We start from the raw sequence: 23,849 nt of genomic DNA, 5'->3' as shown, positions 1-23,849 counted from the left end.
ACTGCTCTGTGCCTCAGTTTCCTCATCTGTAAAATGGGGGTTAAGACCATGAGCCCCCCGTGGGACAACCCGATTGCCTTGTATCTACCCCAGCACTTGGAACAGTGCTTGGCACATAGTAAGTACTTAACAAATACCAACATTATCATTATTATTATTATTAATACTACAATATAACAGACACAGTCCCTGCCCACAATGAGCTTACAGTCTAGAAGGGGAGACAGACATTAATATAAATACATAAAATTATAGATAGGTACATGAGTGCTGTGGGGCTGGGAGGGGAGATGAATAAAGGGAGCACAGGGTGACACAGAAGGGAGTTGAAGAAAAGGAAAAGAGAGCTTAGTCAGGGAAGGCCTTCTGGAGGAGATGTGCTTTTGATAAAGGCTTTGAAATGGGGGAGAGTCACTGTCTCTCAGATATGAGGAGGGAAGGCGTTCCACGCCAGAGGCAGGACATGGGAGAGAAGTCAATGGCGAGACAGAGGAGACTGAGGTACAATGAGAAGGTTAGCAAGAGAGGAGTGAAGTGTGTGGGTTGTGCTGTAGTAGGAGAGTAGCGCGGTGAGGTAGGAGGTGGTAAGGTGACTGAGTGCTTTAAAGCCAAAGGTGAGGAGTTTCCGTTTGATGTGGAGGTGGGTGGGCAACCACCGGAGGTTGTTGAGGAGTGGGGGAAACATGGACTGAATGCTTCTGGAGAAAAATGATGTGGGCAGCAAAGTTAAGTATGGACCGGAGCGGAGAGAGACAGGAGGCCGGAAGAGCAGCAAGGAAGCTGATACAGTTATCCGGGCAAGATAGGCTGAGTCGATTAACGTGATAGCAGTTTGGACGGAGAGGAAAGAGCAGATTTTAGTGTTGTTGTTACCAAGTAGAGTTTCCAGTGGTAATTAATTGAACTACTTTTAAGAGAGAAAGTTGAAATTACATCAGAGTCAGTGACTTCAAACTGGTAATGACAGCAATACCTAGCTCTATTTTTGCATTACCCGATCAAATCAGTAAATAACCTAAATGGAATGTGACATTGTAGCAAGCATCTTGAAAACTAATGGCGATTTCCTTAACATATGCTTTAAGATGTTTGTGCGGAAATTTCAGTCTCTAGTTTCAGGAGACGGTTATTTATTCGTTAACTTTTAAAACATATAGACATGTTCAAAATGGATGTGTCCAGTTTAATCAAATTATTTGCGAAAACTAAATTTTAAACACATTGGAGCTAAACTACTCTCTTATCAAATGTCAACTGCTCCGCAAGAATGGCATTTATTTTTTCTGTTTCAATACTGGCCTAGTTTAGAGAATTTAAAAAACTTGAAGCTCTCTTGTCTCTGGCCCTGTCTCCCTTTTGCGTTGTCTAGGCACTTAGACCTGTGACCTCTGGATATACGATATTCACCCCATCCCCAACCCCACAATACTCCTGCCTTGTCTTGTCTTAGGCTGTCGAGGTGTCTCCGACCCATAGCGACACCATGGACGTGTCTCTCCCAGAACGCCCCGCCTCCATCTGCAATCGTTCCGGTAATGGACCCCGTAGGGTTTTCTTGGTCCAAATACGGAAGCGGTTTACCACTATCCCCTTCCGCGCAGTAAATTTGGGTCTCGCCCTCAACCCTCTCTCGTGCCGCTGCTGCCCAGCACAGATGAGTTTTGATTTCTAGCAGATGGCCTTCCACTCGCTAGCCACAGGCCAAGCTAGGAATGGAATGGGTAGGCCTCCGCTCGACTCTCCTTTCCGTAGACGAGACCCGTAGAGTACTGGAAACTCTCCGGGTGCGACCCTGAGAGGGGACAATACTCATGTACCTATCTTCAAATTTTAAATTACTGATATATTTATATTAACGTCTGTCTCCCCCCTCTAGACTGTAAGCTCATTATGGGCAGGGAGCGTGTCTGCTAATTCTGTGGTTCTATATTCTCCCAAGTGCTTAGTACAGTGGTCTGCACATAGTAAGCCCTCAACAAATTCCATTGATTGATAAAGTTTATTTTTATAATCCATTTAGGAGGGTGAGCTGCTGTTGGGGTTTACCAGAATTCTGGAAGTAAAAATGGGAAGTTTACAGAGTAGAACAAATGTTTGTTTTGTGGATAAAATGTTAAAAATGTATTATCTGCTGGATTCTTACCCTCTTTCCTCCCCGGCACTCTTTTTCTATATGTAAAACTCCCACTGACTTCAAAGGGAGTTCCAGGTGTACCCAGAGATACCCAGAGCATTATGTAAATGCCAAAGGAAACGAATGATATTTGTTTCCATTTTGGTTCCAACTCAAAATGAAAGATGCTTCACATCCTACCAGTGGTGCCTCACGCACCCATATGGAGTTTCCCAAGACAGTACCAGCAGAGCTGCTGAACATTTAACGAGGTTGAGAGCAAGAAGAAAGGAAAATTATGATTTGATGAAAAGTTGGTTCGCAGATACGGTGGAGCAGGTTGAAACTACAGAAATCCCCCGAGAGATCCAGGCCAATGAAATGGTTCGCGTGGTTAACAGGAGGCCAAAATGACTCCCGGACTTTGGGCAAATTCAGTCAGAGAGCCAGAGACTGCTATTTTTGCAAAACAGGTTAAAACCTGTAGGTTCGATCATAATCTCCCGTTCAGAAGAAGGGCAGCCTGTGGTATGGAGTCGGCAAGTAGGAAGGGTAGAAAAAGGGAAAAGTGCAGAAACTGCAACGCATGAAAACTTTTTTTCTCCTTTTTTCATGAGGAAGCAACGTAATGAGAGCATCTCCGGGACCTAAATTGGAGTTTCTGGTGAGGTGCAATTAGATGCTATCCTAAAATATGTCACGCTGCTTAGTAAATGAAGCGGGAGGCATTTTCTTACATGTGACTATTTTAAAGCATTGGGTGACTGGCACGATTTGGCACATGTTTTATTACTAAGGCCACACCTCGCACTAAATGTTAATCCTAATATAACATCAAGTTATGAATTAATCCTTAAAATGACTTGCTTCCAGCACTTTGTTTAAAATGAATTCCTTAGATGGCTACTAACTAGTTGGCTGATCATGCACATCACATAAATATGTACAATCAACCATTTTGTTCTGATATTGACTTCAGAACACGATAATTACAATGTATAAGCATCATTCCCCCTCATTCTCTTCCCACAGATTTCGTTTATTAGCCCAAATGTCAAACCTTTTGCTCCGGCACTATAATAAGCTTAACTCATTCTACAAGCCCCATCCCTTGACAAACATTGACTTTTCTAGAGTACTTCCCTGATCTTATCTCATCTCTTACTCTTTCACTCTTATCTCTTATATCTGATCTACACTTCAAAAAAATCTCATATGAAATGTTTGATTCTAACAGAGGATTCTTGCGACGCTTAATGCAGCGGTGGGTCACGAAGGAACACAAAGAACGATGTCAGCTTCAAAGAAACAAGAAAACCCAAATGAACACAGCACCAAACCCTATTGATCGATTCTCTCGGTCTCTAATCAAGAGCAATCAGAAGATACCAATCAACTAAAACAAGTTAAAACCACCTCCACCATGTACTTGGACGGCTGGCATTTTCCTTTTGCTTCCTTTGATTTTTTTTCTCATCCCTTTTCTCCGGCAAAAGGTCAAAGTGCACAGTTTGATAAGCCTTGCAAGGCTCTACTTTTGTCCGCTTTGGTTCACCAATCAATTTCCTCACAAAACACGGCCAATGCCAGCCTTCCTAATAGATCCAAGTACTCTCTTCGGTTCTTTAGCTGTGTCTTTTACAAAAGACGGAACCAGTGAGGATACGACATTTCAGGTATTCCGTTAGATAGGCTTATCGGGTACACTGTCTTTATAAGAATAGCATTTATCAGAATAAACATTTCTGATCTAATTCGTATGACAGCTCTGTTGGTTTCTACAAAATGAAATTTCTGGTTGACAAAGATTTCAATCAATTAATGGTATTTACTGAGCGCTTACTGTGTGCACAACACTGTCTGAAGCCTTTGGGAGAGTACTAATAAGAATAATAATGCTGGGATTTGTTAAGCGCTTACTATATGCCAAGCACCGTTCTAAGCCCTGGGGTAGATACAAGGTGATCAGGTTGTCCCAGGTGGGGCTCACAGTCTTAATCCCCATTTTAGAGATGAGGTAACTGAGGCACAGAGAAGTTAAGTGACTTACCCAAAGTCACGTAGCTGATAAGTGGCGGAGCGGGAAGTAGAACCCACGACCTCTGACTCCCAAACCCAGGCTCTTTCCACTAAGCCACGCTGCTTCTCTATCCAATAGAGTTGGTAGACACGATCCCTGTCCTCGATACAGTCAAATTTTATCCAAATAGCCCAAACTAACTTATCTTAAAATTGGCTTCAACTGCTTTAATACTCCTCTACTCTTGGGAGTGTTTTCACAAAAGCAGGGTTACTAACAGGCTTAAATCGAGCTTGAATGTCCCGGAAGAGGGTTTGGCGTCATAATGTCTTCCTGATTATGCTCTGGGCTCTCCTTCCCATGGGAGAATTGGGATTTTTCTTGGTTTTATCACCTCTCTCTTCGGATTATGTTTTAGCCTCATTAACACTGGCTTCCGCACCAAAGCTTCCCACATTTACTCTCAGTAAGTAAAGAAGATGCACAGATCGATGGAAAATGCTCAGCTCCTCAAAGATCTGCTGACACCATATGAAAATACATTCTTCTTTCAGCTAGCTCTGTTTACACTGCCTATATTTGTACTGTTCATACTCGTTTTTCAGTCTTGTGGGAACATTCATGTGAAAATAAATGATTAAGAAACAATACACAAAACAGTTCACCCTTATTTTTCCCACAATCCTCTTAAAGTAGAACAGTTCTGATGTATAATACTCATTTCCAAAGCAATCAGCTATGTTGCCACAACAAGAGAAGGATTATAGCAATTGCCTAGCAGAATTGCCTGGATTTGCCCAGGGCTACGAAGATGGAGATGAATGCAGACACTCTCACACACACACACACACACACACACACACACACACACACACACACAAAACACATGCTCATTTGTACATATATTCACACACACACACACCCCTAACCATACTCAGAAACAGAGGGGATACCCTAGAGTGGAGTAGGTAAAAAAGAGAAACCAAGCTTCTGACGAGATGCTGATTCCCGCTACCCAGAATTCCTGCACCTGCCAAGAACTCAAGAAGAAATGGATTAAAAGCAGCAGAAACAGGTAAGACAGTAAACCAGGCTCTGTCACTGCAGAATGGGGACTCCAACTTCCAGCCATGAATGGCATGATAGCGGTAGTGGATAGTTGTATTCTTACTAGCCTTATCTGATGCTGTTCCTCTACTTGCTGGGCTCTCCAGGGCTTTCCCCTCCACCGAGTGTCCGGCAAGAAGCAGCTCAACAGCGGCAGAAGCAAGTAAGAAGATCAGCCCCAGGCACTGCTGCCAAAGCCAAAATTAGAAAGGTCACCATGGCTCTGGAAACACTGTCCCGGGGCCTGGAAGGGTGATGCACGTTCACCGCACACTGAGTGGGGTCCATGGAGATGGCAAGCTCATTTCATTTAGGGGAACGTGCGCGTGAGTCAATCTGGGCCGTGGACCAAGTCTACTCCTGCTCAATCTATCTTACCCAGTCACGTTGGAGGAGGCACTAAGGAATCCGAAATAAGGAATCTGGAAGTTGGCATTTTAATGTGATCCTGTCCTCTAAGAATTTTTTTCAACTCCATAGGCTGAGAGTATCATTGAACGTCCTTGAATCACTCAAGGATATATTGAAAATTATGCCCTAGAAGTACACGCACGGAACACACGTAAATGATTACAAACCGCTCTTTAGAATCAGAAAAGCCGTAAGGTCGGACAATCAGTTTGACGAAGGCTGAGATTATGTAACAGCGTGCATCTAGCAAACCCTGCCACCAAAAAGAAACAAATGCAATCATTTAAGTCTGCTACCTAGGCAGGACGTAGTTTAATCTACGTACAGATAAAACAAGAAATAGAAAATGGAATCAAGAAGGCTTTGGGAGGTTGAAAAACAGAATGTGTTGCCAACCCGGCCTCAAGATTCAGTGAGAACTCCGTAACCCAAACCAGTATTTATTGAGTGTCTATTGTGTGCAGAATACTGTACTAAGTGCTTATGAGAGTACAATAGAATTAGTAGACATAATTTCTGTCCTCAAGGAGTTTTCCAGTCTAGCTAGGGGTAGAATCATTTTTCTACGGACACAATGAAGTGAATCTTCAAACAATGTAGCGTAGCCAAGAACAACTGGAAGAGAGCATGGAAAGGCAGAGAGCCAGGAATACAGTAATGAGAAACAGGGTGACTCTCTTAAAGTGGACAGTTTGAGAAGATAGCGACACCAAGAAGAAGAAACATACTTGTCACCAGACACTGCGGGTATGACCCTCGACGTTATCGACTCACCTCTCTCATTCGACCTACACGTTCAGCCTGTCACCGAATCCTGTCGGTTTTACCTTCACAACAACTCTAGAATCTGTCCCTTCTTCTCCAACCAAACTGCTACCGTGCTGATATAAGCTCTTATCATATCCCTCCTCGGCAACTGCATCGGCCTCCTCGCTGGCCTCCCCGCCTCCCGTCCATACTTCACTCTGCTGCCTGGATCATTTTTCTAAAAAACTGTTTAGCCCACATCTCCCCACTCCTCATAATGATTTCCCATCCACCTCCTGGTCAAATAGAAACTCCTTACCATTGGCTTTAAGGCACTCAATCAGCTCCCCGCCTCCTACCTTACCTCGCTACCACCCAGCCCACACGCTTTGCTCTTCTAAAACCAATCTACTCACTTTTACCTCAATGTCATCTGTCGCACCTCCGACCCCTTGTCCACCTACTCCCTCTGGCCTGAAACTCCTTCTCCCTTCATCGACCACAGACCACCAGTCTCCCCGTAACTAAACGTTCACTTCCCCTACTTGCCCTCCCTTTTGGACGCCTACGCAGTTGGGTCTGTACTCCTCAAGCACTTCGATACTCACCTTATCCCCAGCCCCACAGCACTTACGTCCATGTCCTTATACGCTACCATTCCCCCATCTCAATTTACTTTAACGTCTGTCTTCCACTCTAGACTAGAAGCTCCTTGTGGACAGGGATCGGGTCTACCAACTGAAGTCTACTGTACATTCCCAAGTGGGACACTACGCTTCTCTGCACACAATAAGTGCTCAGAAAATACCAGGGACTGAATGACCGCTTGGGTAACAAATGCAACCGTGGAGTGAGGGGCACTTTCAAATCAAACGTACGTTCCCTTTACACGTCCGTGATTTGTCAGCCGGACACTGGTCTTATTAGCCACAAGCGCATACACGGATAAGATAGTGTATCTTAGAGAAGCAGCGTGGCTCAGTGGAAAGAGCCCGGGCTTTGGAGTCAGAGGTCATGAGTTCAAATCCCGGCTCTGCCACTTGCCAGCTGTGTGACTGTGGGCAAGTCGCTTCACTTCTCTGTGCCTCAGTTACCTCATCTGTAAACTGGGGATGAAGACTGTGAGCCCCACGTGGGACAACCTGATTCCCCTGTGTCTACCCCAGCGCTTAGAACAGTGCTCTGCACATAGTAAGCGCTTAACAAATACCATCATTATTATTATTATAGTATTCCAAACCTAAAGGATAGCTCCAAGTTTCTCTCCCTCTCACTCCCTCTCTCTCTCTCCATATATATTTCCTATGCATATGGAGGTCGTAATACAGAAAAACAGGTTTATAAAACGGGATCCTGTCGGCAATGTAATAGTGTGCCTTTAAAAATAAGCATCATCCAATACCCACCCAAAAGAGAAAGCTCAAGCTGCTCTAGAGGGAAAAGGAGGAACAGATTATGACAGCTGTATTGAAAATGAGAAACCAATTTCTCCACAAAAGGAACTCCATCCAATTCACCTCCTTTTTTCTTATCTCCTCCACAAAACATGGAAGTAGAATTAAAGGATGAAAGATTTATGGGAATATAAAGAACCCCTACAGAATGCCAAAGCAGGGAAAGTGCCCTTCACCCCGGTATAGGGAAACATTCACTAGCTAATAGAGAATCTGTAATGCCTCAAGCTTTCTGCTTGTGGTGAACCCATCAGCAGATCCCTCAGCTATCTGTGTTTTTTCCCAATTATGCAAAGCCCACGCGACTGAGGAAAATACAAAGCGCGGGGAGGGGGATTTCTTCCTGAGCTGTATGTCGGTGCTGTGTGGGAAAAGCACATACTTTTTGGATAAAAATGCCAACCTACTTGGAAAGGAATGACCAGCTTGGGTTCTGTTCTGAGATGTCTCACTTAAAAATGACTGGCTGGCGGCTATCGAATTGTCTAAATGCTAACACCCCTCTTTTCCCTTTGAGGTTTCTTTTAAATTACTACATTGGAGTCAAAATGATGTTGTTGCTTTTTTTTTTTCAATGACAGTATTAATGATTCTTTCAAATGTAGATGTGGCCAGTTCTTCACAAAATGACCCCTTTATAAAAAATGAATATCCTACATGAATTGGGAGGGATCACAGTGTGAGAGGAAAACCCTATTTGTGATTAGCAAAACAGCAGTGGGAGGCAGAGAGGTTTTGAGAGAAGACCTTACCCAAACTAAAACAAACAACAAACAGCAAAGCAAGGATAGGGAGAATTCCAAGAGCAGCAACTGTGTCTGACTAGTGAAACAACTCAAAATTTGTTAAGCTCTCCGCATTGCTATATGAGTACATTTATAACACTGAGAGTAGATTTTTGAGTGTAGGTAAGAGTGCCTTTCAAATTTTTGTATTTGTCATGGTATCGAGTACAGATTTAACCAAATCTGCATTCACTTTTAAACTTGGCAAAGGAAGGAAAAGGCTAAAAGAAAAGGTTTTCCCTTGCCTTCTACAAAGATCTTCACGTGAGTATTTTATATGCATCTTTGTATATACCTAGCGGTCCTCAAGGTGTGAAGAAGCTGCTGAAAATGGTGAGATTTTTCAGTAGCTGACAAGACTGAAGCATGACCGGCCTTCAGTAAATCAATCAGTGAGCAGTTATTGTGTGTAGAACACTGCAATGCCTTCCACATTGGCCATTACACTGTTGCGTTTGTTTTTTTATCAATAATAAGAATAATGATGTTGGTATTTGTTAAGCGCTTACTATGTGCAGAGCACTGTTCTAAGCGCTGGGGTAGATACGGGGTCATCAGGTTGTCCCACGTGAGGCTCACAGTTAATCCCCATTTTACAGATGAGGTAACTGAGGCACAGAGAAGTGAAGTGACTTGCCCACAGTCACACAGCTGACAAGTGGCGGAGTCGGGATCTGAATCCATGACCTCTGACTCCCAAGCCCGGGCTCCTTCCACTGAGCCATGCTGCTTCTCCTACAGTTGTCCCGTGTACTTGAAGAAGACGCCACCGATGGTGAAGTACAGGAAGGTGTGTGACCGAAAAGGCCGACGGAGGACAGGTCCTGTCCGCCCTGTGCTTCGTCTAGCTGTGTTGAGGTGAGCATAGTTTCAATGCTAGGAGATGGATTTTGTTTCAGGACTTCGTGGCTGGCGATGCTGTTCCATAGTTGATGCTGAATGGTTGCCCAGAGGTGACCCTGATGGAACTGCTCAAGGAACTGGATGTGGCATCTGTGGGCAGTCAGGGTCTCACAGCCACGATTAGATAACACGACTCCTCTAGACTGGAAGCTTGTAGTGGGCAGGGAATGTGTCTGCCAAGTCTGTCGTAGTCTTCTCTCCCAAGTGCTCAGTACAGTGCTCTGCACACGTAAGCACTCAACAAATACTACCGACTGACTGTATGCCAGACTGATTTTTTCTTCTGTCCACCCTGTTTAGGATTAGCCCATTTTAGCATCCAATCAATCGTAATCAGAAGATAGGGCGTAATGGATAGAGAGCAGGCCTGGGAGACAGAAGATCACGGGTTCTACTCCCGGCTCTGCCACTTGTCCGCTGGGTGGCCTCGGACAGGTCACTTCACTTCTCTGTGCCTCAGTTACCCATCTGTGAAATGGGATTTAAGACTACGAGGGACTGCATCCAACCGGATTTGCTCGTACCCACCCCAGCGCTTAGTAAAGGGCCCGGCACATAGTAAGCGTTTAACAAGTACCAAAATTTATTACTATGAGCACTTATGTACATACCTGTAATTTATTTATATTAATGTCTGTCTCCCCTTCTAGACTTCAAACTCACTGTGGGCATGGAATGTGTCTGTTATATTGTTATACTGTACTCTCCCAAATGTTTAGTACGGTGCTCTACAAGCAGTAAGTGCTCAACACAACTGATGGATAACTCACTAAGTGTTCGCGCATCCTTCCGTCATCCACTTCCCTCACATGAGCCGCCAGTCAAGGTGTGAAGTGTCAATGCTGGTTCCAGAGCTTCACTATCTGTCATCTTGTCTCGATATCTGACCAATCAACGGTATTTACTGAACGGCTCCTGTCCGCAGAACACTGCATTATTTGAGGGAAAGTACAGCTCTTTTATCATATGGCACTGATAAAACTTTAAGATGGCTTCTTTTGTGGCAGGTCCAGGTACCACAACCCTACAGAAGATTGTAAATTTGAAGAAATGGCCAAATCAAATGGCAAGACAGGCCCACCACCACCGAGAGCCCAGAAGCAGCGGAGCCTGGCGGAGAGAGTACGGGTCTGGGAATCAGAGGATCTGGGTTCTAATCCCGGCTCTGCCACTTGCCTGCTCTGTGACCTTGAGCAGGTCGCTTCACTTCTCTTCGCCTCAGTTGTCTCCTTTGTAAATGGGGACTCAATACCTGTTCTCCCTCATACTTAGATTGGGAGAACCACGTGGGGCAAGTTCTGTGCCCAATCTAGTTATCTTGTATCTACCCCAATACTGAGTACGGTCCACAGCACATAGTGAGTGCTTAACAACCACCACAATTATTATTCTTACGATTATTAGAAAATTAGTCCACCCAGCATCAAGCCAATGCTCGCCCACATCCTGCCTCTGGCCTGCAACACCTTCCCTCCTCATATATGACAGACAATGATTCTCTCTCCCTCCAAAGCCTTACTGAAGGCACATCTCCTCCCAGAGGCCTTCCCTAAGTCCCCCTTTCCTCTTCACCCATTCCCTTCTGTGTCACCCTGACTTGCTCCCTTTATTCATTCACCCTCTCAACCCCACAGCACTTATTCACTCACTCATTCATTCAACTGTATTTATTGAACAGCTACTGTGTGCTAACCACTGTATTAAGCGCTTGGCAGAGTAAATATGACAATAAACAGATACACTCCCTACCCACAATGAGCCACCTGTGTAACTATCTGTAATTGATTTATTTCTATTAATGTCTGTCTCCCCCTCTAGACTGTAAACTCATTGTGGGCGGGGAATGTGTCTGTTTATCGTCATATTGTCCTCTCCCAAGTACTCAGTACAGTGCTCTGCACAGAGTAACTGCTCAATGAATACGACTGACTGACTGATTGCACATAACTGCTGGGCAAGAACTGTGAGGAAAAAGGATGACAGCGGGCAACCCAGGCAGCTGCTGGAAACGGGGGGACCCACACAAGGAGGGAGGTTAGAAATGGCATTTTAACAGCCCAGTCAAACACAACTCTTTCAAATGATGAAGCAGAGGGGAGAATTTGGGGGAGAGAACCGCAGCAAACAGATAAGCCTGGGAGGAATACCTTCAGGAAGACTGTAATACTAAGCCCATATTCAAGCACCATTTTCAAAAGCATCAAAGGACACTGCAAATAGCACATCTCATTATGAGTCAACAATGTGGTTACGTGTAGATTTTTTTTCCCCCCCCCCCCCCCCCCCCAGCCACAGGTGAATAAGATTGCACCCATCGTGTCTTCTTTTCCTCTGTCCGGCTATTTCTTAGGTATAAAAGCTTCAAGTAATGTACACAATAAGTGGGAAAGAAACATTTAGTGGCTAAGTGTTTTAATGAAAAATAGAACCATAAAGATGGGGAAATGGAATGTGTGTCAATACATTTTAAAGTTATGGTCTTTGTTACCTGGGTAACAACGGCACCTACACATTGCAGAATTTAAGATTATTTGTACATTATCTTTAATGTTGACAAGTTAAATTTTATACATTTACATTTTAAAAACAATGTTTCGCATAGTTTCTCACGTTTATTTCCTTTTGCATCATAAATTGGGAGCATTTCTCTTCATAGCTCACAACTGTTTAAAATGATCAAACAGGACCTTGAAAATTGAATGAAGCAGGGCCAGTGGGTAATAAAATGCCCCCACAAAAATCAAGTCCCTTTCCAGCAAACTAAACAAATCTTCAGACAATCACCACATGAACTGACGGTTGTCTTGTGAGAGCAGAGCCACTGTAAAAATGGAGAGAAATATAATCCTCTTCTATTAGTACATAAAGCTTCGCAGGGCGGACCTTCAGAGTTCGGAAAGACCCCCGGTTCAGAACCTTTTGGATAACTTAGGGAGAGTCGAGCTGTAGGAGGTCTACTCTAGCCAGCTTTCGATGAGATCAGAAAAATCAGACTCAATTTCCTTTATCTGTGGCGACTCCTTTCCTTCTTAGAAGAGCTCTCTATACAGTGCTTTGATGGCAGAAAGACGAATCACCGAAATAAACAGTGGCGTAAATGTCAGTCTGGGTATGTTCATAGGTTCCGTGTTTATGTCCCACACACGAGTTTAGTCCCCAGGCTAGAATAAAGCTACGGAGAGCTGCGGAGATTCTCTGCAGGTTGGGGAAGAAAAGAAGAGTGGCTACTCAGTAGGCAGAGAGACTACAGGCACAATCCCTGAATTCTCCTAACTACCCTAATAAGTGCTTTTAGCTTAATCAGCTCTCGAAACCCTCCTCAGTCCTGAACTTTCAAGGAAATACTGGCCTCCTGAAGCTATCATAACTCTCCCACGTAACACCTACTTCCTGTCTTCTGTTGTGGTGGAGAGTAGACAATCTTCCATTTTCAAAGCATTCCTGCCATCTGTCCAATTTCAGAAATATCAAAATTCGAGAACACTGCTTTCTCGGTAGTACTTTGAAAGTACGCTTACCCATCTCGGTCATCTCTGCCGCTCGGAAGCTCCCCGACAGTGGGGCCTATGGCTTTGCTGGGCTACGTACAGTTCCTTTGGCCTTTAGGGAAGGTTCAAGGTAGAGAAGCAGCGTGGCCTAGAGGATAGAGCACGGATAGAGAACCAGAAATAGCATGGCGTAACAGAAGCGGCATGGCATAGTGGATAGAGCACGGGTCTGGGAGCCAGAAGGTCATGGGTTCTAATCCCGGCTCCGCCACCCTTCTGGTGTGTGTCCTTGGGCAAGTCACTTCACTTCTCTGTGCCCCAGTTACCTCATCTGTAAAACGGGGATTGAGACAGTGAGCCCAACATGGGACAGGGACTGTGTCCAACCCAATTTGCTTGTATCCCGCCCAGCGCTTAGAACAGCGCCTTGCACATTGTAAGTGCTTTACAAATACCACAATTATGATCATTATTCATGAGTCAGAAGGACCTGGGTTCTAACCCCAGCTCCACCACATGTCTGCTGGGTGACCCGGAGAGAGTCACTTAACTTCTCTGGGCCTCAGTTACCTCATCTGCAAAATGGGGGATTGCTACCGTGGGCTTCACGGGGGACATTGACCAGGTCCAACCTGATGAGCTTGTATTTACCCTAAAGCTTAGTACGGTGCCTGGCACATAGTAAGCGCTTAACAACTACTATAAAAAACTTGTACTTACCTATATATTGTAAATCATTGATATGAATACCCGTCTCCCCCTCTAGACTGTAAGCTCACTGAGGGCAGGGAATCCTGGGAGACGGAAGGTCATCGGTTCTAATCCCGCCTCCGCCACTTCTCTGCTGTGTGACCTTGGACAAGTCACTTCGCTTCCCTGTGCCTCAGTTCCATCATCTGTAAAATGGAGCCTGAAACTGTGAACCCCATCTGGGACAGGGACTGTGTCCAAACCGATTTGCTTGCATCCACCCTAGCGTTTAACACAGTGCTCGACACATAGTAAGTGCTTAACAAATACCACAATTAGTATTAATACGATTATTAACTCTGAGGCACTGTACTCGCCCACGCGTCTAGCACAGTGAGTGCTCAATAAATACCACTGACTGGTTAGTAGTCACTTGACCTCCAGAAGTAGGAGCTCTTCTTGTGCTCGCCGCCAGACCTCTCCAGTTTAATCTCAGATGCTCCTATTACGGTCACCGCTCCGCGTGGGACAACCTGATGACCTTGTAACTCCCCCAGCGCTTAGAACAGTGCTTGGCACATAGTTAGTGCTTAACAAATGCCATCATCATCATTATTATTATTATTATTATTGTTATTATTATTCAGCCGGACTGCGGCTCCTGCTAATCCTACATCCACTTTACTGCCGCTGGCAGCGCTCCCTCCCCGCTCTTCCACCACTCTCACCGACATGCGGGTAATAATAATGATGGGATTTGGAAAGCGCTTACTATGTGCCAAGCACTGTTCGAAACGCTGGAGGAGATACAAGGTGATCAGGTTGTCCCAGGTGGGGCTCACGGTCTTAATCCCCCTTTTGCAGATGAGGGAACTGAGGCACAGACAAGTTAAGTCACTTGCCCAAAGTCAGACAGCTGACAAGTGGCGGAGCCGGGATTAGGACCCATGACCTCAGACTCCCAAGCCCGTGCTCAGGTACAGGTGGCCAAGTCTCTTATTCACTGATACATCCAAATTAGTGTTCTTAATTAGTTCCATGAGGAGCAGCATGGCACAGTGGAGAGAGCACAGGCCTGGGAGTCAGAAGGTCATGGGTTCTAATGTCGGCCCTGCCGCTTGTCTGCTGTGTGACCTTGGGTAAGTCACTTCACTTCTCCGGGCCTCGTTGTCCTCATCTGTAAAGCGGGGATTGAGACCGTGAGCCCCACGCCGGACAGGGACTGTGTCCAACCCAATTTGCTTGTATCCACCGGGGCGTTCAGTACAGTGCCTGGCACATACTAAGTGCATAACAAATGCCACAATCATTACTATTATAAAAGAGTTCTAGACTTTAGACAGCTAAATAAAGTATAGCTTCTTTAAGAAATAACGCGCATTAATGAACTCCCAAGACAAATATATCGAAAAGCATTGTTAAAAAACACAACAAACACAAATGCACGATCAAAGAGCAATGTAAATATTATGGATTGGATTTTTTTTTTTTTAGTGTGTGTGTGTGTGTGTGTACATATGCAAAAAAGTGATTTTCAAAGTCTTATCTTCGGCATCTTATTCGGCAAAGAGGCACCGTGAGCTAACCTACCAGAGCTCTATCATTAGCATTAGATAAATAGAGAACAAAGAGCTGTTGAAATGGACTTTAATCTCTCTATTCCAGTCAGTCAGAGTACTTCAAAGGTTGAGGGGGAGGGGAAGAAGAAGAAAGTGAGGAGTTTGAGCCAAGGTAAACTCTCCCCAGGCTGCCAAACCAGAGAATTATCTCCAAATTATCTCCAAGTGAGAAAGCACTTATTATAAGAAATACTGGCGTTAAAATGAGGTAATCACTAACATGAAAAAGTGCTAAGGGAAGAATGTTATAAAGGGGGGGGGGCGGTGGGAGGGAGGAAAGGGGGGTCCTTGAACAAGGATATGCCAAGGCAGTCAGTCTTGTGTAATTACTGAGCATTAGATTCCTGTTCTCCCTTCTACTCAGGCTGCAGGGACAGGGGCTGTGTCTGACCTGATTAACTTGTATCTACCGCAGTGTTTAGAAGAGTGTTTGGCACATAGTGAGCGCTTAAGAAATATCACAATACCACTAATAATAATGCGATGTGTTCGGAGCACCGTATGAGGCGTTAAAAATGGGGAGACGTGGGAAGCCCTTAACAGGGTGACAGAAATATATGAACACAGACATGAGAAGTAAAAATTGTACTGTAAGGACAGAGATATCCCCCAAGTTTCTGAAGTTTGTGGAGGAAGGGAGGATTCATCTGGGAGGGCTACCTGGCGAAGCTCAATTTTCAGCAAAGTTTCGAAGGAGAAGCCGGACGAGAGTTGGCGAGGAGGCAATGTAAAAGCGAAGTAGATGAGGAGACGACGCGTGCAACGGCTTAGCGAACACCTACAGCGTGCTCCTCGATTAAAAAAACCCTGCGAAACGGAGTGTGGGTCAACATTCTAAAGAAGACAGTAAATCAATACATTTCAGCAAGAGAGTAAAAAAGAAGATACTCGGAGATGGGAGATGTAACTGGTAGAAAGTACTGGGCGGAAGCAGCGTGGCCTGGTGGAAAGAGCATAGGCCTGGGAATCGGAGGACCTGGGTTCTAATCCCGTCTCCGCCGCTTGCCTGCTGCATGACCTTGGGTAAGTCACCTAACTTCTCGGTGTCTCAGTTTCCTCATCTGTAAAACGGGGATTCGATACCCGATGTACTGTACTCTCCACAGTGTGCCCCGTGTGGGACAGGGACTGTGTCCAACCTGATTATCTTGTATCTACCCCAGTGCTTAGGACAGTGTCTGGCACATAGTAAGGGCTCAACGGATACCATAATTACTGATTATTATTATTATCATTATGATGACGTTTCAATTCTGCCATAACAACTGACTGGCAAATGTGGTCAAAGAGGGGCTTTGAACATGGGTTTGACGGATGGAAGCGATTAGCTTATCGGAGAAGTCCGGGACTTTTGAACCAATTGAGGGGGCATGGAGAAGGGAAGATTCGATGAAACGAAAGTCCCATTTCCTGTCAGCTTCCTCGTCTTTCATTCATTCATTCAATCACATTTATTGAGCACTTGCTGCGTGCAGAGTGCCGTACTAAGCGTACAATACGAGACGTTCTCTGCCCACAGCGAGCTTTCAGTCTGGGGGGGGGTGGGGGAGACAGGCATTAATATAAATGACAGATCTGTACATGAGTGCTATGGGGTGGGGAGAGGGGAAGAACAAAGGGAGCGAGGCAGGAAAAGGCAGAAGGGAAGGGGAGAAGAGGAAAGGGGAGCTCAGTCAGGGAAGGCCTCCTGGAGGAGATGTGTGCTGCAAAATGGAGATTCTCTCTCCTACTTAAACTGTGAGTCCCATGTGGGAGAGAGAGAGTGTCCAACCTGATTAGCTTGTACCTAACCCCAGAGCTTAGCACAGTGTTTGGTGCGGTGCCTGGGCCTGGTGCATATTTGCCCCAAAGCTGGGAACCTGACGCTCAGCTTCTACTCAGTGGTTCAGGTTGCCAAGCATCAGGACCCTAAGTATAATAATAATACTGATAACAATAATTATGGCACGCGCTTACTATGTGCCAGGCACTGAGCTAAGCGCCGGGGTGGATACAAGCAAATCAGGTTGGACACGGTCCCTGTCCCACGTGGGGCTCACAGTCTCAATCCCCATTTTCCAGCTGAGGTAACTGAGGCCCAGAGAAGTGAAGTGGCTTGCCCAAGGTCACACAGCAGACAGGGGGCAGAGCCGGGATTAGAGCCCATGACCTCCTCCCTCCCAGGCCCGTGGCTCCATCCACTACGCCGTGCGGCTGCTCTAATTTAACAGGTTACTGCTGTGTGAAGGAAGGTTCGATCTCAACGAACTTCTGCACTTCGTATGGCAAATTCCTAGAGCAATTTTAAGCCCAATTTAGCCATGCCAAACACTGTCACACCGAACGCAGTTACAGGTCGAGCAGTCGACCCAAATGAACCACACAAAGTCTGCACGGTCACAGAAAGGGGAAAAAAGAGGGAAAATATAATCTCCCTATTTTAGTACTCACTGGATGATTCCCTAGTCATGTTCAAATTCTGAAGCAAATGCACAAAGAACAATAATCTAAAGACTATAATCACTACTAAGCTTGTTATCTGGGTGGCAGCAAAATTGAGACTTTGCTATAGATCAATGGCAAGTTGAAATATCCTGATTTCTAAACTGCAAGATATTAAAAATTAGAAAGCTTCAGGAAGCAGCATTCATTTTCTGTTCCTATAAGACACTTTGAAGGGGGATTTACATGCAGGAATAATTTAACAAAATGTATTTCTTGGCTTCTTTGTTTTACTTTAGGATGGAATTACGAAAAGAGAAATATACAGCCGCCCTACTAATTTTACAGATTAGATGCAATAGGAGCAGAAAAAAATTTCAAAGAGATTTAGGGGTGAGGCTGTCCCAAACCCTTTTGGTAGAAAGATTTGGGCCAGATATAAATGTAGGATGTTGTTACTAATAGAGTCCTAAAACAAGAATGTTGTAGAGCTGGCATATAGAATGAGAGAGCAGCTGCAAAGTAGCAGTGAAAAGAAACAATACCAGAAAAGGCTGACAAAGAGATGCTTCAGAGAGTCCTAAAGATTGGAACAGTAATAAGAGCTCATTATTGCACAATAATCTCTTTAACACGGGTTTTTATTCTAATTTATTACAAAACTGGATAAGAAAATGAAATTTCTTCAGAAATACCCAGAGCACTGGTGAGAAGCTAAAGCTAGATTTAAATGCACAGCACTGACATCAAATATTAAATTTCCTGCCATATGATCCCACGGGTATTACCATTTAAAGTCACCAGCAAAATCACGTTGTGGAAGAATGGTGATGGGGAATCTAAACCAAATCAGAAACACAAAAATGTCATTCTGTCAAACTACAGTTGAGAAAACAAAATAGCCTTGGACAAGCCTGGTGAAACATATTCAATTAGCTTCAGTAGACGATCCTGAGAAAGACTTAATAATGAAAGAACTCAAATAAAAAGAAAATAAAGGAAATCTGATTGTTGAAGCTAATTTAAACAAGAAACTATAGAAAATAGTCCAACGGACAAAAAAACACCCAGATAAAACCAAACTACACTTTGCCTGGCACAGTATGAATAATTTTTCACCCATCAACGTGTTCAAGTTAATGTTGGTATTTATTAAGCGCTTACTATGTGCAAAGCACTGTTCTAAGCGCTGGGGGATACAAGGTGATCAGGTTGTCCCACGTGGGGCTCACAGTTTTAATCCCCATTTTACAGATGAGGTAACTGAGGCATAGAGAAGTGAAGTGACTTGCCCAAAGTCACACAGCTGGCAAGCGGCGGAACTGGGATCAGAACCCATGACCGCTGACTCCCAAGCCCGGGGTCTTTCCACTGAGCCACGCTGCTTCTCTTAGGTTCTCTTAAGAAGTTAAGTGACCCTTGCCCCAAGCGGGATTAAATAATAATAATTATGGTATCTGTTAAGCACTTACTATGTGCCGAGCACTGTTCTAAGCACTGGGGTAGATACAAGGAGATCAGGTTGTCCCACGTGGGGCTCACAGTCGTAATCCCCATTTTACAGATGAGGTAACTGAGGCCCTGAGAAGTGAAGTGGCTTGCCCAAGGTCACGGTAGTAACCCCAGCAATGGCTGCTGTCATAAAAAGAGGAAGAAGGGAAGAAAAAGCAAGCTGGGTAGACGCTTCCTCATCAAACGATGGACCTGAGGGTAGAGCGGAGTACTAGGCACTTGGGAGAAGCCTTTCATAGTCTAATGGGGGAGATACGTAGAAACAAACGAATTACAAATAGTAGGAGAGGGAAAGAAAAAGGATATAACTGGAAGGAGAGAGAATGTGGTACAATGAAAGGGGTGAATAAATGAGGGATTACGTAAGGAGCCTATGGAGATCCATCCCTACATAAATAAGTGAGAAATACCTAAGCGCTGAGGGTGGCTGCTGGATGACTTGGGGGTATGGGAATTACTCAGGGAAGGCTTCCTGGAGAAATGAGTATCTCAGGAGGGCTTTAGAGATGGAGCGAGCTAACGCCTGGACAATCTCTACAGGGAGGGAGGTCCAGGCAGGGGGGAAAGGAGTGAGAAAGGGCATGGAGGTAAGTGGGGACTGAGGTTTCAACCGAGAAGTGAGCTGGGGAGAAGCAACGAATGCGGGCTGCAGAGTAGAAGGTGAAGAGAACCGATATGTAAGATGGGGAAAGCTGGTGGACAGTCTTGAAGTCACGACACCTGAAGGGCCAAAGGCTGGACCTTAACGGGTCCTGCCTTGGGCTTCGGAATAATAATGTGGGTATTTGTTAAGCGCTTACTATGTGCAGAGCACTGTTCTAAGCACTGGGGTAGATACAGGGTAATCAGGTTGGCCCACATGAGGCTCACAGTTAATCCCCATTTTACAGATGAGGTAACTGGGGCACCGAGAAGTGAAGTGACTTGCCCACAGGCACACAGCTGACAAGCGGCGGAGCCGGGATTCGAACCCATGACCTCTGGCTCCAAAGCCCGGGCTCTTTCCACTCAGCCACGCTGGACTGAAGCCTGAATATGGTTAAAGGCCAGTCAAGAAAACTGTTGAAGTAATTTGGAACTATTACGCCCCAGCTGCAGCTACTTACGAAAAAGAGACAATACAAAAATACAAAGCTAAAGTGTGTGGATAACATTCTCAAAAAGGGTTTCTTTTTCATGCAGCGGAGGATGTCCGTGCTCAAAACATACATTCAGCTGGATAGAATACATGATGAAAGGGGATATTTTAAACCACGGGACTTCAACTTTCATATTTAAATTGCTCCCTCTGAAGAAAAATATACACATATACATCAACATTTTCATGTTTTTCATTGTTAACGCTGCACTTATGACAGTATAAGAGACAGTTCTCTTTCTAAATAGTTACAGAATAGATTTGGTGAAAAATTATTTTTTACACATAGGCATTTGGTTTTCAAATGTTTGTTTTCTTTACTTGAAGAAATTGAACCCAAACCAATGGATTATGAAACTCCATGTTGAATTTATATCAAAGACTTCAAAGTGTATCAACTTTACCATATTGCAAATTTTAACATGCATCTTCTTGATTTCAAAATCTAGAGAGTTGGCAAGTCACAATTGTTGAATGTATCAATTTTATAAATGTATTCAAGGAACATGTCTGTTTTTATTTAATCTTCTTTCTAAAATAAAAATACATATTTTCTTAACACTAAAAACATTTGGTACTTCTGATAATATATCACTTATAGCTCAGTCTTTTTTTCAGTATTAGGTACAAAATGAAATAACTATAATTTAAAACACAGGAGTTTTCTGTTCTTCTCTAAATTAGACTTGTATATGGGTGATAATTACATTATTAAAATATTTACAAGGTATATATTTCATTTTAATCTTCCCAGATTTATATAAAGAAAAGTGTGGAACTTAGTATTTTTTTTAACTTGCTGATATTTGAAGGTGCTTTAAATTCAGTTCCATGCTATTTTTCACTTGAGTTATATTCAGGTAAATTTCATTTCTATTCATAAAAATCACTAACTGTAAACACTCTTCATCTTGAAACCATTTACATTCAGTTAATTAAAAGTACAGAACTAATGAGCTATGGATTATAAAAAAAATCTGAATTTATGACAAGGCAAAATAGAGGATTTATATTTGCTTATGGCTTAATTGTGCCAATAAATTTTTTTGCCATGTAAATTTTACAATAATTGCTATTGACGGCCACATCCTTAGGGATAATAAAGCACTGTTTATTTACTTTCCCCACAAGAGAAAGTCAACTTGGGATAACGAAGCGGCCAAATAAAAATGCTATTTGTAAAAGCCTAATTTTTTTTTTTTACTTGGAAACACAAGCCTACTGGGAATGATCTTCAGTATCTGAGATGGGCATGTTCAACTAGATCAATTTGGGTATGGTCAGTTTGGCTTCCCGAAAATGATTAGTTTAGACGTTGGTCTGATTTACAGAAAGCAGGGAACTAATGCAGGAGATACCATTACGGAAAAGGAGAGGTTCACAATCTTTTCTCATCCACTGCTATTCCCTAATTTCATATTTTCTATGCTTTTTAAAATTTCTAAATGCTTCGGATAAGCAAAATGGAAATGCAACTGTCTCCTTAGCCTAATCTATAGAGCAGGAATTTTGTAGCCGCAGTCATGGTTTGGAGAGGGCATGCCATCTCAAAAAAATCATGCTTTCTGCTATTTATTCTGAATAAATGCCTCCCCTAGATACCACCTTGGTATAGATCCAGTGAATTCTTGCTTCAGAAAATAATGGGGCAATTAGTGAAAATACAAATTCCTGAGCCAACAGCACTTCTATAAGGAATCGTTTGCCTTTATCATATTTGGCAAAAGAAGCTTGTCTACGTAAAGGATTCAAGGGTTTTTGGTTGCCGACTTCACTGGGTGCAGTATAGTACACTGTAAGGGGAATGTATTGTAAGGGGAAGGCATTTATTGAGCACTTACTGGGTGCAGAGCACTCGACTAAGCTTGGGAAAGTACCATGCAACAGAGTAGGTAGATGCGTTCTTTGCCCACAAGGCGCTTACAGCCCACAGGGGGAGAGAGACATTAAAACACGGGAAAGCAAAGCAAATTTCCTACCCTAGAAGCGGCTACGGTCCCATGGAGACTGTTGTTTTTCCACTGGATTCTTAGAGGTTTGATTCCAATTCAAGCACTCATGAAAGATTTCATGGCACATCAGATGGTAAGGTGCTGAACATATGTAAGAGGGAGGGACTTGGAAGAGTTCTGTGTGTTTCTACCGAGCTACAGCTCAGAATTTAAAGATGACGCTACTCGCGGGGAGATTTGATTTGTATGGGGAAAATGGCACTGATAAGACCAACTGCTTGCAAAATCCTCTCAACTGTAAGCTTGCTGTTGGCAGGGAATGTGTCTACCAACTCTACTCTATCAACACTCTACTGAGCCCTGATACCACATTACCTGAAGTGTTGTCTCAGTGTATTTTTATTAAAATGTTTCTTCTGTTCCCATGGTCTGCATTTTTCAACTCACCACATATCAGCCGCTTGGGTATCCTGCTGTCATCCACTCTCCTTATATATCCCATCTAACCAAGGTGTTACTGCTTCCAAGCTATTGCAAGATCGCAGCCTTTGTAATCCTGCCCTGCCATGTGGAATTATTTTTGAAAGAGAGATGGCATTCGTTCAATCGTATTTATTTCATTGCGTGTATTTGTACATATTTATTATTCTATTTATTTTATCAATGATGTGTATATAGCTATAATTCTATTATGTTGATGCTATTGATGCCTACCTACTTGTTTTGTTTTGTTGTCTGTCTCTCCCCGCTAGACTGTGAGCCCATTGTTGGGTAGGGCTTCTCTCCATCTGTTGCCGAATAGTACTTTCCAAGCGCTTAGCGAGGTGCTCTGCACACAGTAAGCACTCAATAAACACAATGGAATGAATGAATGGCGTGGATAGAACTGCTGGAGAAGTTAGATGTGGCATCTGATATGGTGCCTGGGATACATCTAGCTCTCACAACCAAATAGAATTGAAACTATAACTGCACTATAGATTTTCAAAGAATTAGATTAAAAGTAAAAAACAAAAAAATAGCAAGAGAGAGAGAGAAAGAGAGAAGACATGCGGGACAATGAAGAAATAGTCATGAGGATATCAAAACAAAAGCATAAACTTTTCTGAGTCAAAATTAAAGATACAAAAAATTTTCAGTTCACAACGCACCAAACTGGGAAAATAAAGTTCATCTCGTAAACAAGCCATAATTAGTCCTGGCAAGTAGAATACAATTCCGTAAACAGCCAGCAAAACCTTTGCAAACAACCAGTCCAGATCAGAAGTAAAGAATATAAACCTCACAAATATTGAAAGAGCAGAAGACTAGGATGTGTAATTGATTCTCCAAAACTTTCAGCAAAAATCAATCTGATTCTAAGGTACCAGATAATAGGAAGCATAAGGTCAGAAAGATTGATTCTCAATTTGAGCTACACTGCTTGAAATTTAGTGGGAAATTCAGTTTAGCTCTCATTGGGAATGGAAAACATCTTATTTATTTCCTT

At 43.6% G+C, this 23,849-nt stretch overlaps 1 protein-coding gene across 4 annotated transcripts in view; it reads right to left on the bottom strand.

The window, feature by feature from the left end:
- The window catches only part of COMMD10 (COMM domain containing 10), a 240,622-nt gene that overhangs the window by 86,267 nt on the left and 130,506 nt on the right, over nt 1–23,849 (bottom strand). Inside the window, exons 6-7 of one of the 4 annotated variants that reach the window (XM_029055693.2) lie at nt 13,059–13,176; nt 12,000–12,735 (exon numbers count right to left, since the gene is read on the bottom strand). The exons of the other annotated variants lie outside the window; for them this stretch is intronic. Of the exons in view, the coding sequence (XP_028911526.1) occupies nt 13,105–13,176 (72 nt within the window). The 3' untranslated portion in view covers nt 12,000–12,735; nt 13,059–13,104. Of the gene's footprint in view, nt 1–11,999; nt 12,736–13,058; nt 13,177–23,849 lie in introns of those variants that run through there. 4 annotated transcript variants of the gene reach the window in all.

Source organism: Ornithorhynchus anatinus, chromosome X5 (genome assembly GCF_004115215.2).
Source record: "Ornithorhynchus anatinus isolate Pmale09 chromosome X5, mOrnAna1.pri.v4, whole genome shotgun sequence".
Taxonomy (NCBI): Eukaryota; Metazoa; Chordata; class Mammalia; order Monotremata; family Ornithorhynchidae; genus Ornithorhynchus; species Ornithorhynchus anatinus.
This window is presented reverse-complemented; position numbering and strand designations above follow the sequence as displayed.